At 54.9% G+C, this 15,002-nt stretch overlaps 4 protein-coding genes across 4 annotated transcripts; 3 read left to right on the top strand and 1 right to left on the bottom strand.

The window, feature by feature from the left end:
- Nucleotides 1–68: 68 nt before the first annotated feature.
- J4E84_008599 (uncharacterized protein) lies at nucleotides 69–611 on the top strand (the record flags this gene model as incomplete). The annotated part of the gene is made up of 1 exon (XM_049391170.1): nucleotides 69–611. The coding sequence occupies one exon, from the start codon at nucleotides 69–71 to the stop codon at nucleotides 609–611; it is 543 nt and encodes a 180-aa protein (XP_049241202.1).
- A 3,520-nt stretch (nucleotides 612–4,131) lies between these two features.
- On the top strand, nucleotides 4,132–8,011 carry J4E84_008598 (uncharacterized protein; the record flags this gene model as incomplete). Its single annotated transcript, XM_049391169.1, has 3 exons — nucleotides 4,132–5,115; nucleotides 5,200–5,716; nucleotides 5,769–8,011. The coding sequence occupies 3 exons, from the start codon at nucleotides 4,132–4,134 to the stop codon at nucleotides 8,009–8,011; spliced, it is 3,744 nt and encodes a 1,247-aa protein (XP_049241201.1).
- Nucleotides 8,012–8,607: 596 nt separating this feature from the next.
- Nucleotides 8,608–9,630, top strand: J4E84_008597 (uncharacterized protein; the record flags this gene model as incomplete). Its single annotated transcript, XM_049391168.1, has 1 exon — nucleotides 8,608–9,630. The coding sequence occupies one exon, from the start codon at nucleotides 8,608–8,610 to the stop codon at nucleotides 9,628–9,630; it is 1,023 nt and encodes a 340-aa protein (XP_049241200.1).
- A 655-nt stretch (nucleotides 9,631–10,285) lies between these two features.
- On the bottom strand, nucleotides 10,286–14,348 carry J4E84_008596 (uncharacterized protein; the record flags this gene model as incomplete). Its single annotated transcript, XM_049391167.1, has 3 exons — nucleotides 10,286–10,473; nucleotides 10,533–13,206; nucleotides 13,257–14,348. 3 exons carry the CDS (start codon nucleotides 14,346–14,348, stop codon nucleotides 10,286–10,288), a joined length of 3,954 nt encoding a protein of 1,317 aa, XP_049241199.1.
- Nucleotides 14,349–15,002: the final 654 nt, after the last annotated feature.

Here is a 15,002-nt window from a genome sequence, read left to right as displayed (position 1 = left end):
GGCTCACTCAGCACGACACGGAACAAGAGGTGGCTATCGGTAGACTGCTGGTCACCGCTTCTTCCAACATGTCTACTTTCCAAGCAGTCAACACCACATTGTCGGTCCCAGATGCGCCACAGGGCCGCCCGGGTGACGAGACGACGCCAACTACTCCTCGACCGAACAGCAGGTTCTTTGCCGAATCGAAAGCGACCGAAGAGATCCGTGCCGAAGACCCATCGGCTAAGACACCTACACGCAACACCTTTGCGGGACTTGTTGGTCAGCGACCACTGCCCTCGTCGCCGTTTACACCCGGCCGCGAGCTGAGCGAGACACCTTCAGCTTCGAACAAGAGCGAACAAAGTAGAGAGGACTCGCACAGGCCAACAACCTCGGGACAAGACGTGCATATGGGTGATGGGGATGATGACGAGAAAGACGGGTCGGACAACGATAGCGTAACCAGCGATTCCAACCGGCCGTCTAAAAAGAAGAAAGGACAACGCTTCTTTTGTACCGACTTTCCGCCGTGCAATCTAAGCTTCACGAGAAGTGAGCATCTGGCACGACACATTCGGTACGTAGCTCACTATGCGGCACGCTACATTGCTAACACACTGCAGTAAGCATACTGGTGAAAGACCCTTCCAATGTCACTGTTCCCGGCGATTCTCGCGACTCGACAACCTCCGACAACATGCCCAAACAGTTCACGTCAATGAAGACATACCTTCGGAATCGCTAGCTGCAACGGGTACGAGGTTCCAAAGGCAGATCCGGACCGACAGAGTAAGACCACCTGGAAACCGATCTCGAGCGAACACACTAGGCAGCACAGGTGGCCATAGCAGAGGCCACAGCAGAAACCTCTCAGCTTCAAGCATAATCTCTACCGCTTCGACCATGAGCGCGGCACCTTCTCCCGACATTCGACGTAGGCCACCACCTTTGGCCATGGCTAGTGATGGTGGTGCTAGCGCGAGGGCTCGCCTGTCACTAAATACCATGAACGCGTATGACCCACCGATGATGGGCTCTCCTGGGCCTGTCGAGTATGACACGCAGTCCAACGCGCCTACAACGCCCACATCCGCTACCTTCTCGACAGTTACTGGCAGCCCCGCTCGCTACGGGTCCACTATACAGTCTCCGGTTTCGTCTTCGTCCAGGCCAGTCTCATGGGCCGGACCACCCCTTCCAGGACGTCGAGAGTCCATCTCGTCCAGTGGTAATCCTTTCTCTGGTCCACCAGGACAGGGTCCTTCTACGTACATCACGCCTCTGCAGTCGACTGCCGCACCCAGCTATTCAGCCCAAAGCAGCGCATATGCGAGTCCAACAGCATCTCAATTCTCAGAGTCGAGGAGAGATTCAAACGTAGATGCGGACTGGAGGCGACGTACGTGGCATCCAGGAACTTGGGGGCATACAGGGCCTCGCCCAGCGACCAGTGGGCTTGGTTATCACCAGACGCCAGACGCGGATCGGCCCACGTTTACTTCAATTCCGGCCGCTTCTCAAACTACCCGTCTTCCAGGAATTGAAAGCTTCGACCATGCACCCCCTCCGCTTCCTCGACGCCAGCCAAGTCCAATGCAAGTAGACGCCCCAGCTCGTCCACTGACATATCACGCGCCGATGGAGCACCCGCCTCCGCCTCACAGGGGTCACCACAAAAGAACTAGTATTTCTTGGGAAATTGACCGTCTGAACATTGCTGGCCCAAGTTCTCAGAGAGAACCACAATGGTCGCAACCATACCCTGGCAGTGCCGGACGAGCGAATGCTACACGCCCTACGACCGCCCATGGGTACTTTAGTCGGCAACCTTCTAACGTTCAGCCAATCCAGATCCCTTCCATCAACGCTTCGCCCAGGACTTCGCAAGAACAGCCTACGACGCCCCGAAAGAACAAGCGACAGGCGTGGTATAACGGACCTGTCAGTCAACCACAAAGAGCTATGCAGAGAACGTCCCCTGAAGATAGTAGCAGTAGTGAAGGCGTTCCCACTCCAGGGACGATTTGGGAACATCATCCGAACATCGTGGGCAGCAATGGATACGTCGAAACGCCAGTCGTCGAAGATTACAAGTCGCAAGCATCAATTATGGAAAGGCCGCATCCATTACAATCGCAACCACACCATTATCATAGCCACAGCCTCTCCAACTCGAGCTCAAGCTATCGACCGCAACGAGAACCCGAGCGGGGACCCGCAACGTTCGGTCAGCCGCTACCGCAGCAGACAGCCAACAATGATATGCGTCGCTTAGAAGCCCTTGTCGCCGTCGCCACTGGCGAGCAAGCCGTGGAGAACCGCTCTTAGGTTAGGTCAGCTGATTGCTTCCTCACCGCCTTTACATCACACATCGCCATCATCAATTTACGTCGAGTTTTGCAAAGTACACCCACGATGTCACGACCTCGAAGAACAATAACGAATCTCCTATGATTTACGCAATGATACACATGTCTGGTGTTTGACTCCCAGTTCCGCATGACAATCTCTCGGTCTTTTGCTTTGTTTCCCTTGCCTTCACTTCAGATATCGCCGACCAGGTGAGGGCTCTTGTTGTCGCTTTCCATATGATACCAATCGGAGCTTCTGCTCGAACTTCCTTGGGATACCCCGATCCGGCATATGTCATATTCCCTTTGTTTTGCTTGCCTTTGTGCATATGACGTTTTTGCTTTCGTTTTAGGGATATACCAAATCGAACAGCGGGAGTCTGGAGTTTTTTGTCAGGATCAGTTTCTATTTTTACATGACGACTCTCTATTAGGATGTGCTTTCGTGCTGTTTTTGGTGGGGCGGGTCACTGATGATGAACATTGGTAATGGATAGAAGTTGGAAGGGTCAATAGTTGTCCTTGGACATTCTTAACATGCTTGTATATGCTTTCTCAGATGATTGTGGCCTCGTGTGCTTTCTTGTGACTTGCTCCGACAGATGCCTTGAGACAGGTGATGATTTATCATACAAGTCGCAAAGAGCACTTTGTTGCTGGTATCAACAACTAGGTCGGGAAGTACTACGTGGTTCGAGCGACGCTTGTACGCCTCCTTACCAAGGACAAAATGTTTAAAGAGAAGTTTGGCAACCCGAGGCGCTTGAGCGCGTTGCTGATCTTGAAGCTGGAGGTGATGCTGAGGAGACAGTTGAGCGCGCTGCTGACCTTGAAGCTGATGTAGAAGTGGAAGGCGATGCCTTTGAGCGCACTGATGAGACCGCCGAGCGTGTGGCAGATACTGATGATGGTCAATGGTGGGGAGGCGGTTAAGCGCTCTGGTGACATTAAAGTTGGTGTTGCAGCTAATATAGATGCTGCGAGGGAAGTGGTTGAAATTGGCGGGACTGAAGCTGCGGCAGAGCTTGCAACTGGCGCCGCATGTGATCTTGAGGAACTTGCAGTACAGAGTTGGCGGATGCCTGGTTGATTGATCGGTCGTTTCGTGGTGGCATTGTTGAGAGTCTTGAGACTTGACAGCGAGAAGGAAAGGCTGAGAGAGAGACTGAAACGAGGCTAAGGGAGAGATATAGAACGAAGACTGAGAGAGAGATTGTGTGCGCGTAAGAACAAAGGTCAGGCGAGAGGTTGTAGAAGCTTGTGTGGTGAGGTTTATTAGTGGGGCTTGTACTCGCATGCCAGAACGAGGCAGGAGCGACCCTGCAACTCTCGAATATTCAAGAGCATGGAGTCTAGTTAGCTATTTCTGCAATCGATGGCGATAATAAGCGCAGCAACATTGTTAGGAGAAGAAGCCAACGTGGTTGCTTGTCTTGAGGGAGTAGTCTTGTAGAGAAACTCGCGGTCTCAAGGAAGGACTGGCGTTAGATGGGAGGTTCTAGGAGGCAATGATAAGATACACCTGTGAGTGCTTAGTAACTCAGTTGTGGTTAAACCATCTCATACAGTACGTTGTGTCCAACGTGGTGGCGGCGCATTGTTGTCGGGGCAACGGTACGATCGGGACAGGAGAGGACAAAGCGCGTTCTAGCGTATCATGCCACATGCAAACCCCGCGTACCCTGAGTTGGTATACACATCCGCTTGCAGCAACACCGACAGCAGGTACTGTGCCTGTCTTTCCGATACCCTCCTTTTTCTTCTTCTTTCTTTGTGATACCCCCCAATCGGCGCCATGGGTTCCGACGACGTCACCGACTTCGAGGTGATTGAAGGCCAGAAGGAAAACATCCAAAGCATCCCCAGCGGCCGCTCCGCCAAAGCACTCGCACAGCTATACACACCACCACTTACTTCCGGCGCTGGTCAGACCCTGTCCCCTTCGCAGATGCAGGACGCGAACAGCGCGGCCCGCCTCAAGTTCGAGAAGGAGCTCATGGCGATTGACGACTCGGACGACCCGTTAGATGTTTACGACCGTTATGTCAAATGGACACTCGACTCCTACCCCTCCGCACAGAACACACCTCAATCGAAACTCTGCCCTCTGCTCGAGCGCGCAACCAAAGCCTTCCAATCCTCGCCGCAGTACAAGAACGACGCCCGCTACCTCAAGCTGTGGCTGCACTACATCCATCTCTTCTCAGATGCGCCGCGCGAGACATTCGCATACCTTGCGCGACACAGCATCGGCGAGAACCTTGCGCTATTCTACGAAGAATTTGCCGCCTGGTTAGAAGGCGCGGGTCGCTTCACACAAGCAGAGGAGATATACAATCTGGGTATTGACCGTGAGGCCCGTCCAGTGGAGCGCCTGATTCGCAAGTACGGAGAATTCCAGCATCGTCTCGAGAGCCGCCCGCAAGAGGTTCCCGAGCCTTCAAGCCCCGCACTCCCCGCCGTCCGTCCAGCTCTCGCCGCTAAGATGGACCCCTTTGCGCATGCATCGCCGAGTGCGCCGAGCCCACAACCACAAAGTGCGCCAAAACCTGCTGGAGGCGCTTCTCGCTCGGGGAAGGCTAAGCTTGCCATCTTTTCCGATGGCGACGATGCCGCGAGGCCCGGCTCGACTGGTAGCATGGAAGGATGGGATAGCATTGGATCGCTCGCAGACCGCAAGAAGGAGAACGCAACGGAAGCGCGGCCTTGGGCTGGTGAGACTCTGAAGGTCGGGAAGAAGAACACGGGCGTGCCAAAGATGTCAATCTTCAAGGATGAGGTGAGTTGATCTGCCTACATCAGCCCCTTCATATATTTACGATCACAGGACTAATTGGTGGGCGTTTGCCATACATGTATTCAGACCAAATCAAATCCCAATGACGAGAATGTCAGCCCCCATCCATTGCGTGAACATCAACAAGCAGTAAATCCAAGAACAGGCAGGCTTGAGGTGGTCTTTGTAGATTTGGAGCAGGTTTACCCTAACCATGAAGATCCGATGTCAGAGGAATACTCGTTTGAGGAACTTCGAGCTAAATACAGGGGATGGATGGACCACGATTGGGATGCTATCCGCCGCAAGGAACAGAAGCAGGCAAGGAAAGCAGCCGAGGAGGCAGAAGCTGCCGCAAGGCCAAAGCCAAAGGCCGCGCCTCTAGCGCCCAAACAGGATTACGAACAGCCTCCTAAGCCCAAGACCGTGCCTCTAAAAGGCAGCGTTGATGATGACATGAACAACGACGAAAATGCGCCGCCTTCACAAGCAGCTGTAGACAAGGCACGGGCTGCTAAGAAGGCGAGACGAGAGGAGCGTGCCAACAGGACTAGGAAAATCAAGGTCATGGAAGTCAAAGAAGTTCGCGGAGAGACTCAGACAAGTGAGTGTTTGATTGTATATGAGTATGTCACGTACGTACTAACATGTCTTAGTCCAAGCCAACCTAGATTCTCCAGCGAAGCCCAAAATCCGGCGAAAGAAGACAGGCCCGGAGACTACAATGACCCTCCACACCAAGGAAGCAATGGACGAGATCTACGACATATTCAACGAACCACTCAAGAACGCCGACGAGAACACTTCCGAGAATCAGAGTGGTGATGAAAGCAGTGGTGACGATGAGGACGACTACACGAGTGGTGCCGAAAGTACGGCAACCGGTCGCATATCGGGCGCTACGAGCGAGTTTGGGGATGAGACAACAGCTGGCGATTTCACACTCGGCACCAGGGTGCTGGATGTTGACGCTGAGGATGAAAGCGATTCCGACGCTTCAGATACCAAGAGTGCTTCTGCGTGGTCTGACTTTACTGAGAGCAAGCACGTGCCCAAGGATGGTCAAGAGGATGAATCAGATGATGAGTCTGAGCAATCCGATCAGTCTCAGAACGATTCTTTTAACGAGGTAACACGCGCAGATGTCGACGTGGAACAACAGCAAGATTCTGACGTCGTCACTCCGACCTCGCCCTCAGCGCCCACATCGCTACCTACCCGCTTCGTTCCCGTTCCACCGGAAGACTACGTTCCAGCTATGCAGCCCTACCGAGACCCGGCCCAGGCTGCTAATAACCGTCTGCCGTTCATGACGCCTATCGTCGAGAAGACGGAATCATCCCTAGGTATCGCCACCGCTTATGCAAACAAGGACTACTTTACTCCTGCGACCAAGACACCATCACGATCGAAAGGTACCACTGATATCCTTGAAGATGACGACGACGATGATGATACTTGCGGTAGCGCCTTTTCAGATATCTTGAGTCAGGTTATTGATGGCTCAGGGAAAGTTGCAAAGCTGGCTCTGACAGAATCAAAACCAGTGCCTAAAGAGCCCATTGCCGAACCGCAACGGAAGCCATTGGCTTCGAAGGAGGTTGCGCCAAAACCAGTAAAGCCGAATGGTCCAATTATCCAGGATGCACAGTGCAATCCGGTCGACGAGAACATCCGCAAGGTCATTTTACAAGAGATTCAGCCACCACTCGATAGCTACGATGGCTACTACGCAGACACCGAAGAGAGCTACGGAAAAGGAGCCGACATCCGCAAGTACACCAAGGCTCTGAAATCGGGCAAGGGCGCGAACGACAAGACGGCTAACCTTGCAGTCTGTCCCACCTTGAAGTTTCCCACAACTCAGCGGACATACGCTGTCAAACGCGAGCTTGGGAAAGGTGCTTTCGCTCCAGTGTACCTGGTTGAAAGTCGAGACCCCGACGAGGACGATGATGAGAACAAACCTTCCCAGATGGGCAAGGGCGAGTTCGGTTTAAAGCGCAAGAATCTGGAAGCTATCAAAATGGAGGATCCACCAACGCCATGGGAATTCTACATCATGCGGCAAGCCAAGCGACGGCTAGGCGTATCTAGGGCGGCGGATTCTATTGTTCACGCGTACGAGATGCACGTCTTCAAAGATGAATGCTATCTCGTCGAAGAATTTAGAGATCAAGGAACGCTGCTCGACCTTGTAAACCTTTCTCGCGGAGATAACGGCGTCATGGACGAACAGTTGGCCATGTTCTTTACTGTCGAGTTGTTCCGCACAGTCGAGGCGCTTCACTCCAAGGGAGTCATCCACGGCGATCTGAAAAGCGACAACATTCTTGTCCGGTTCGACACGTTACAAAAGGACGAGCACTGGGATTCGGAGTACAAGCGTGATGGGCGCGATGGCTGGTCTGCCAAAGGTATCTCACTCATCGACTTTGGCCGTGGTATCGACATGAAGGCCTTCAAGCCAGACGTGCAGTTCATCGCCGACTGGCCTACCACTGAAGCCGACTGTGCGGAAATGCGGGAACTTCGTCCGTGGACATACCAGATCGACTACCATGGTCTCGCTGGGATTGTTCACAACCTCTTATTTGGCAAGTATATCAGCACGATCGCTGAGCGGGGCGCAACGCTTGGTGCCGGAGCGACGAAGACGTACAAGATCAAGGAGAGTTTGAAGAGATATTGGCAGACCGACATCTGGCATGCCTGCCTTGATTTACTATTGAACCCACTCATGCACCTTGAGGGTGAAGAGGGGAACAAATTGCCGGTACTGAAGGGTATGAAAGAGGTGAGGGAGAAGATGGAAGAGTATCTTGAGAACAACTGTGAGAAGGGCGTTGGATTGAAGACTCTTATCAGGCGCATGGAAGATGCAGTGAAGAAGAGGTGATGGGGCTTGCCTTTGTGCTCATTTGTATGATGTTTGGAGTTTTGGGAGATTGTTATTGTAGGGTTTGGATAGATGATACCACTGGGAATGACGAATGGATTCGAAATGCCTGCTTATACACTCATACTTTGCCGAGAGTGTCTACACAAGCCCTTCGCTGGATCGTAACTCGCACTAACAGATACCCATAGAGGTTATCGACCTAATCGGAGAAATTGAAATATGAGTAGTCCGGCTTGAAGGCATGCTGCTTGATGGCTCTTGCATCTTCATACTGCTCCCATAGTCGCCTCCAGTCACACGGTCCGTCGTTCTTTCCTTCCAATAGGCGCACTCACTTTGACACGTCATTTGACAGTATCGTTCCTTCCGTCACGCAATGAGCTAGACGCATACGATAAGAAGCCAGCCATGCCATCCAAAACCTCGACTCCTCATCCACCAACAATTTAGACAAGACACTCCTAGCTTCCAGCAGCATACTTTGAGCCTTCCTACCACCTCACCTCCGCCTACTAACTCCGATTACCTGCTCGCCGCATCGTCAGCCTAGTATGTTTTCGGTTCACCACAAGGCCTCCTCCCTGCTCCACACAATGCTCGTCACCGGCATCATCCTGATCCCGACCGCCATCGCCACACCCGCCGCGGTGCAGGACCTTACCGATATGCGAAGTGTCGTCGATGCAGCAGCAAGTGCTATTGGAAATCCGAATAACCCCAATCGAGGCTTTGGCTTCAACCTCTTCGGTGGCAGCGATCAGATGGGTACTGCCGACCTCGTCAACAACATCACCAACACTATCCTCCGATCAAAGTACCAACTAGACACGAACAGGGTACGTGTCTTGACCGCTACCTCGAGCATTCTGATAACCAGCACTAACAAGCACCGACAACAGACATCATGGCTCCAGCCCAGCAACTCGACCCTCAACGGCACCTTACCCACCACCAGCGTGCCCACACTCGCAACTCCCACGCTCCCCCTAACAGCCAGCCTCGCCCTGCCAACCAGCATCCCCACCACAACACCCACGCTCGACAACCTCACCATTGACCTCACGTCCCCCTACATGGCCTACGTCCAATCCATGCCCAACCTAGCCAACAGTCTCATAACCCTCGGCCGGTCCTACCACCGCGAAATGAACAGCCCCGTCAACGAAGCCGTCGCCGGTCTCCAGCAAAGCCTCACCACCTTCCAGACCGCACTGCTTGAAAGCGAGCTCATCAGCGCTCAGGCTGTTATACGCACCATACGTGCGAGTAGTAGTCTGGAGAGTGCCGCGACGGCTTGGAGTCGCTTTCTCAATCTACCCGGTGGTGGTGGTGATGACGACGATGATGGTGACGCGGCATCTGGCTCTCCGTCGTTGCCCGCCGTGCCGGGAGTGGGTGGTCGGAGTGTCTTGGGTAGAGCAGAGGCGAAAAGGCCGCCGCCGGGGAATGGAAGGTTCTATAGCCACTTTGAGTTGTGGAATCGGTCGGAGCCTAGGCCGAGAGTGTCGACGGAGGCCAAGTTCTCGCCGCATGATCTTGTTGTGCAGGCTGAGGAGAAGCGTGTGAGTACTACTGCTGCGGAGAAGGCGAGAGTGGGAAGGCCTTTTGTTGTTTGAGTTGTCGAGCCTTTTTCCTGTACTGTCCTACTTTTCTCAATGCATCGTAATATGAACAGGCTCTTTCTCCCAAAGCACCATCATACATGTTAGATTCGTCCAACGTTCTGACCTCTCCATTCTCACCACATAAAGCACACACCCAGATTGCAGCATCTCGAAAAAAATGTATGCTTCGATAAGAATAAAGCTAAGCTAAGAGTTGTGGCGGGGGATATCTTCGAAAGCCAGTATGCAACGCAGAGACGAGACCAAAACAAACAGCGAACAACAAGATTGAAAACCAAAATAAAGAGCCAAGCTAAAGCGCCATTCCAGCGCTCAACAAAGATCCATAACCTCATGACTTGACTGTGCCTTGTGACTAGAGGAAAAGCCGCCGAAAACACCAGTCTCCTTCCTTCATCCCATCGCTCGTTTCTTGCTTCTTTCCAAAAGAGATACTCATACCTCTTCCCTCTTCGCTTTCTTGAGTCATGATGATATGTACGAATTCATACCCAACCAGACCAGACCAGACCCATTTCCACAGGTGGTCGCCCAGTACAAAACGCTTGAGGAAAGAAAGGGAATTCCCATCTCATTACAAAACGCTTGCATTAAAATTGAAAAGAAGCATATTCACATACAGGTAGGCAGGCTTGCGTTCTCTGTTTCAGACCAAAACCCATTCACTGCCTCTCTTGATGAATTTATCCAACATCATGGTGACGTCGGTGAGGACGAAGCGGCAGATGTAGAAGCCAAAGAACTCTGCGGCGTGGCGGGTTGATAGCTCGAGACCGACGTGGGTGGGGGAGGAATGCTTGAGACCTGGGTCTTCGACTTGGCGGGCGATTTGGTCTATAGCGTTGTTAGTTAATTCAGATCTATGATGAGAGATGATGTAGAAAAAGACATACCCAGTATTTGGACCGCATCGAATAGCCTTGCCAAAGAACCCATGTACCCTGCATTAGGTCCCTCAAACACAACACCGGAAATGTCTCGCTTTGCGAAGCGAATGCTGGGGAGGTTGGTCATGGGAAGCGTGGACATAATCAGCGTGTCCTTGGGCACTTCTGCACTCTTGGCACCACCAGCCATGCCCGCGAGGTTAACGCCCGAGTTCTTCGATCGGAGTTTCCGCCACGAAGCAAGGTAGGATTTGCCCTGGGCAACAGCACCCTTGTGTTGGTGGTCCACGGAGCCATGCCTGCCGGAGGCGTCTGTTGACGATGCACCTTCGCCGACAGTGGTCGCATCTCTGAACAGTGCGGTTACGGATTGTACACCGACTTCGTTGCCTAATTTCTTTGCTAGCTGGGCTTGCACCTGGTCGAGCACTAGCTCCAAAGACTGCATCTCTTCTAGGACAGCATCCGCGTCGTTCGTATCCACAGACGCTAGCTTTTGAAGCGCTGCTGTGAGCATGTCGCAGTTGGCGATCTTGTCCTCGATGTTCTTTAGCTTGACGCCCTTTACTCGCCAGACATCGCGGGGAATAAAGAGTTTAGTGGAGAGATAGCCACCGCGGGGATGCGCGATTGTCTGGTAGAAGCATCGCATTAACCAAAACGGTCTGAGGAGGTACGAATCCGGACATGGCTCCAGAGGGATCGGGGCGTTCGTGATGGCTGGGCTTGGCGAACCGGGCGAGAACGGGGAGTGGATATCACTCTCGAACAAGTGCATCCCTCCACTCGGTAGACCGTCGACGTTGAATGTGGGGACGCTGGGCGTTGGCATTGCCAGGCTGACATTGCTGGGTTTCCTGCCCGTAATGGAAAAGGTCGTGCTCAGTGGCGTTCCTATAGATGCATCTGAGCCATCTGGGCTGGATATTGACAAGTTGCGCTGTTTCAGGCTGAGGGAGGACTTGTTCTTCCTGATTCCCATCGCTGAGGTTTTCCCGGTCTTTGGCGAACCTGGTACAAGACCAGCCTCGTTAGAAACAGCATGGCCGAGGGCGGGCGTCGCGGGTGAAACCGTGGCAGCAGTTTCGGCGGGACTGTAGAGGGTGGGCTGAGGTGATGGAGCTCGAAGACCAGATTGTTGGGACGCTTGCGGCAGCGCGGGAAGCTTGAACGCGGAGTCTAGGGTAGGCTTGGTGGTGCTGAATGTTGGTGCCGCCGACTTGGGTTGGACGGGGAGGTCGGTAGGCGCATCCTTAGCTGGCACCGGAGGCTTCTCCGTGTGAGGTGCAGGCGGGACAGGCGGTACAGAAGTCTCTATTTTCAAAGACTTTGCATTTTGTCCCGATAACCTTCGACTTCGTACTGAGGCTGCGTCCTTGGTTGCAGTAGTGGGCCGTGGTGTGGTTTCTGCGGTGTCGATCGTTTGCGGTGCTTGTGACTCGGGAACCGTAGGCAAGGCAGGCAGAGCGCCAGATGGAGCAGGCACCGCGGGCGGGGAATGAGCGGGTGGTTGCTTGGATGTCGGGTGCATCAACTCTGCAACGGTCGAGAGTGACGTACCACCCGTCGTTCTGTGTGACGACACGGAGCTGTTGTACGCGCTTCCAGAAAAGCCACTCGAGTCTGACTGCCGCGGTAACGAAGACTTTGTCTGCAGATCGAAATCAAACCCATCCAGCATGTACTCTCGCGTCATCTCGTCTAGTAACCGCTCTTCCTCTTCCGCCTCGTCGTTGAACCTGATCTCGGCGCTTTCGCGCACATGCGGAAGGCCCTCGCCCCGAAGCTGCGTCTCTTTGTAACGATACTTGGCTGCGGCAATGGCCTCTTCGCGTTCCGCCTCCCGCACGCGCTCCTTGGCCAGTTCCACGTTACGCAACTTAGTCGCTATTAAATCGCCAGGTGTAGAAATGTCGTCATCATAAGGTTCATATCCATCGTCGTACGCAGCTTCGACGGCTGCATCAAGCGCCGCATCGAACTCTGCCTCGGTTCCTCCACTGTTATTTCGTATATGTTTTCGGCGCACTCCCCCGGGAGACATGGAATGAACCGAGGATGAGCACGAAGATCCACCAGACTCATCAATAGTGTCAAGCCATGATGTTGACTCGTTGCTATGAACTCGTTGGTGATTTGACTTGACGGGCTGCTGTGGTCGTAATAAACGGCCATACTCCTCGGGCTCGGACTCCTTACCGCTGAGGAGAGGAGATTTGGACCGCTTTGGGGAGAGCGGTGGGGGCATATATACGCGGTCCATCATCGATTCGGCAACCGATGATCGGACAGATGTGGTAGAAGGTGCGATTCGCCCAGGTGGGGGCTGTAGGTTGAATTGCGGGTTCTGCATGCCTCTTTGCACATCGCGGATGGCGGTGGAAATGACCGACTCACGAGGACCGTCGGAGCCCTTGCGGAGAGGCAGCTGCTGGTTGGGCGGCGGTGTAGGCTCGCCGGCTGGAGGGGTATCATATATAGAGCGGTCGTTAACTATGCGAGATACTGTGGCAGTTTCAATCACTGCAGGTGGTTCGTCGTCGTCAAGGAGCAGCATTGAGCGGTGTTCGTCCAGCGATTCCCCGCTCATGGGGCGTGCTGGTAGTGATTTGCCGCTATGGTTAGTGTAGCCGGGATCTAGCCGTCGCAGCTCTTCTATGCGGTTGGTGTATGTTACTCGCTGCTGGAGTTAGTGGTGAATGCTTACAGATAATGTATGCAGTGACTTACAATGGCGTCCAGCTTCCGCCTGTCCTCTTCCTGCGAGCTGCGGATCATGACCTGCTGGAGGAGCTTGCAGGCATCCTCGTACGCCTCCATGGCGCCCTCGAAGTTTTGCGCATTGTCGAGCAGGACAGCGGTGTTCGCCTTTTGCAGGGCACGCGACAGCATCGTCTTCTTGTCCTTCTCTCTGCGCTCGCGTGTGCGGGGAGGCGTGCCCTGGTAGCTGTCGTCTAGCCTAGCGCTGGCGTTGCTCTCGTTGCGATGGTGATCCCTGCTGGGGCTGCGGACATGGGCTCTGCTCCCGGACCTGAACTGTTCTCTGCTCTGACTTCTGGAGTGGTCCCGCGAGGCGGCTGGTCTGTGACCCGCACTCGGTGGGGGCTTTTGGACGGGATCCCTGGGTGCTGCAACGGAGGGTCTGCGTGCTGTAGAGGGCCGAGCTGCGCCCGAAGTGGAGTCGTGCCTTGGGTCAGCCTCCTGAAGGACCGCAGGCGACCCGAGGGGCGACTTGCCCAACACCTTTTCGGCCTTGGTGGTGCGAGACGGGGGCCTCTGGGAGGGCGGCGGCTGCGTGGGTTTCGAGTTGAAGTAGTCGCGCTGCTGGAGGCCGGAGAGCAGGTTCGGAGTAAAGAGGCTAGATGCCGAGGGCGAGTTGTTGGTGGTCGAGGTGCTCGTGGGGGTGTTGGGGTCGTAGACGGTCGAGGGCAGCAGGATCGGGGGCAGCTGGGGCACCTTTGGGGCGGCTGTCACGGCGGATGGGGGGTCGTATGCGGGCGAGCGTGGGCGGTGTCGGCGGGGGCTCGCGGTGGGCGAGCGAGGGGCAGAATTGGCGATGCGAGCGGGGGATTCGGGGCCATTGGCGGCAGTGGCAGGCGCGGCGGTGTTGGGCGTGGTGATGCTCAGCTTGCGCGAGAAACTCGGGTGGTGCTGGTGGTGCGGGTGGTCGCTCCTGCTGGCCGTGGTGCCCGGAGCCTGGGACCAGCGGTTCAGGTTGGCAGAGGCAGTGGCGGCGGCGGCAATGGCCTCTGCGGCGCCGTTGGCAGCGCTCGAGCGGCGTCGTGAGGTCGTGGCCGGGGGCGGCGTGGCCTGGATATTCATGTTGTCGGCGTCGACGTCGACGGGTGTCGAGGCAGGAAAGCGTGTCTCAGGCCAAGCCAGCGGTTAATGCACGGCGCATGCAGGCATGGTTGCCACAAGCAGGAACGCGCTCAGGCGGGCGGCGGAGGTGCTTGGAGGCGGTGCGGCGGGCGGCGTGCTCGCGAGCGGTGGTGCAATGTGCTGTGTATCTCGAATATGTCGTACGCAGCGACGAGCAGCCGCCTGTGGAGAGCACAGTGCCGCCAAGTCGCAACCCGCAAAGCCACCCAGGGGTCTTCCAAACCCGGCTTAGCACAGAGGGTCTCTACCCCTGTCCTGCCCGGCCGACCCGGCTGCCTCTCTCTATCGTGCTAGCCAGTGCCCGGACGAACACCAACTGAGCCCACGACACGCTGCACGCAAATCCCTCGGCCTAGTCCCTCTGCTTTAGGGGCTCTAGACGTCCCGCCTCGCCATCGTGTCTGCAGTGGGCGGCCTCGTTGGGCGGCCTGAAGATTCCATTACCTACTACCCTCCCAGACAGTACGTTTCAGATGGTCTTCCCAATTGGACCCTGGCCTCTGCTGCAGGAACAGACTAGCAGCTAGGCCCTGTGGCTGCGCTTGATGGATGCCCAGTCTCCGGCCTGCTCTACACTCCTCCAAAGCACAACAC

The sequence above is a fragment of the Alternaria hordeiaustralica genome, assembly GCF_023758085.1.
Source record: "Alternaria hordeiaustralica strain BMP 2776 chromosome Unknown scaffold_22, whole genome shotgun sequence".
Classification (NCBI taxonomy): Eukaryota; Fungi; Ascomycota; class Dothideomycetes; order Pleosporales; family Pleosporaceae; genus Alternaria; species Alternaria hordeiaustralica.
This window is presented reverse-complemented; position numbering and strand designations above follow the sequence as displayed.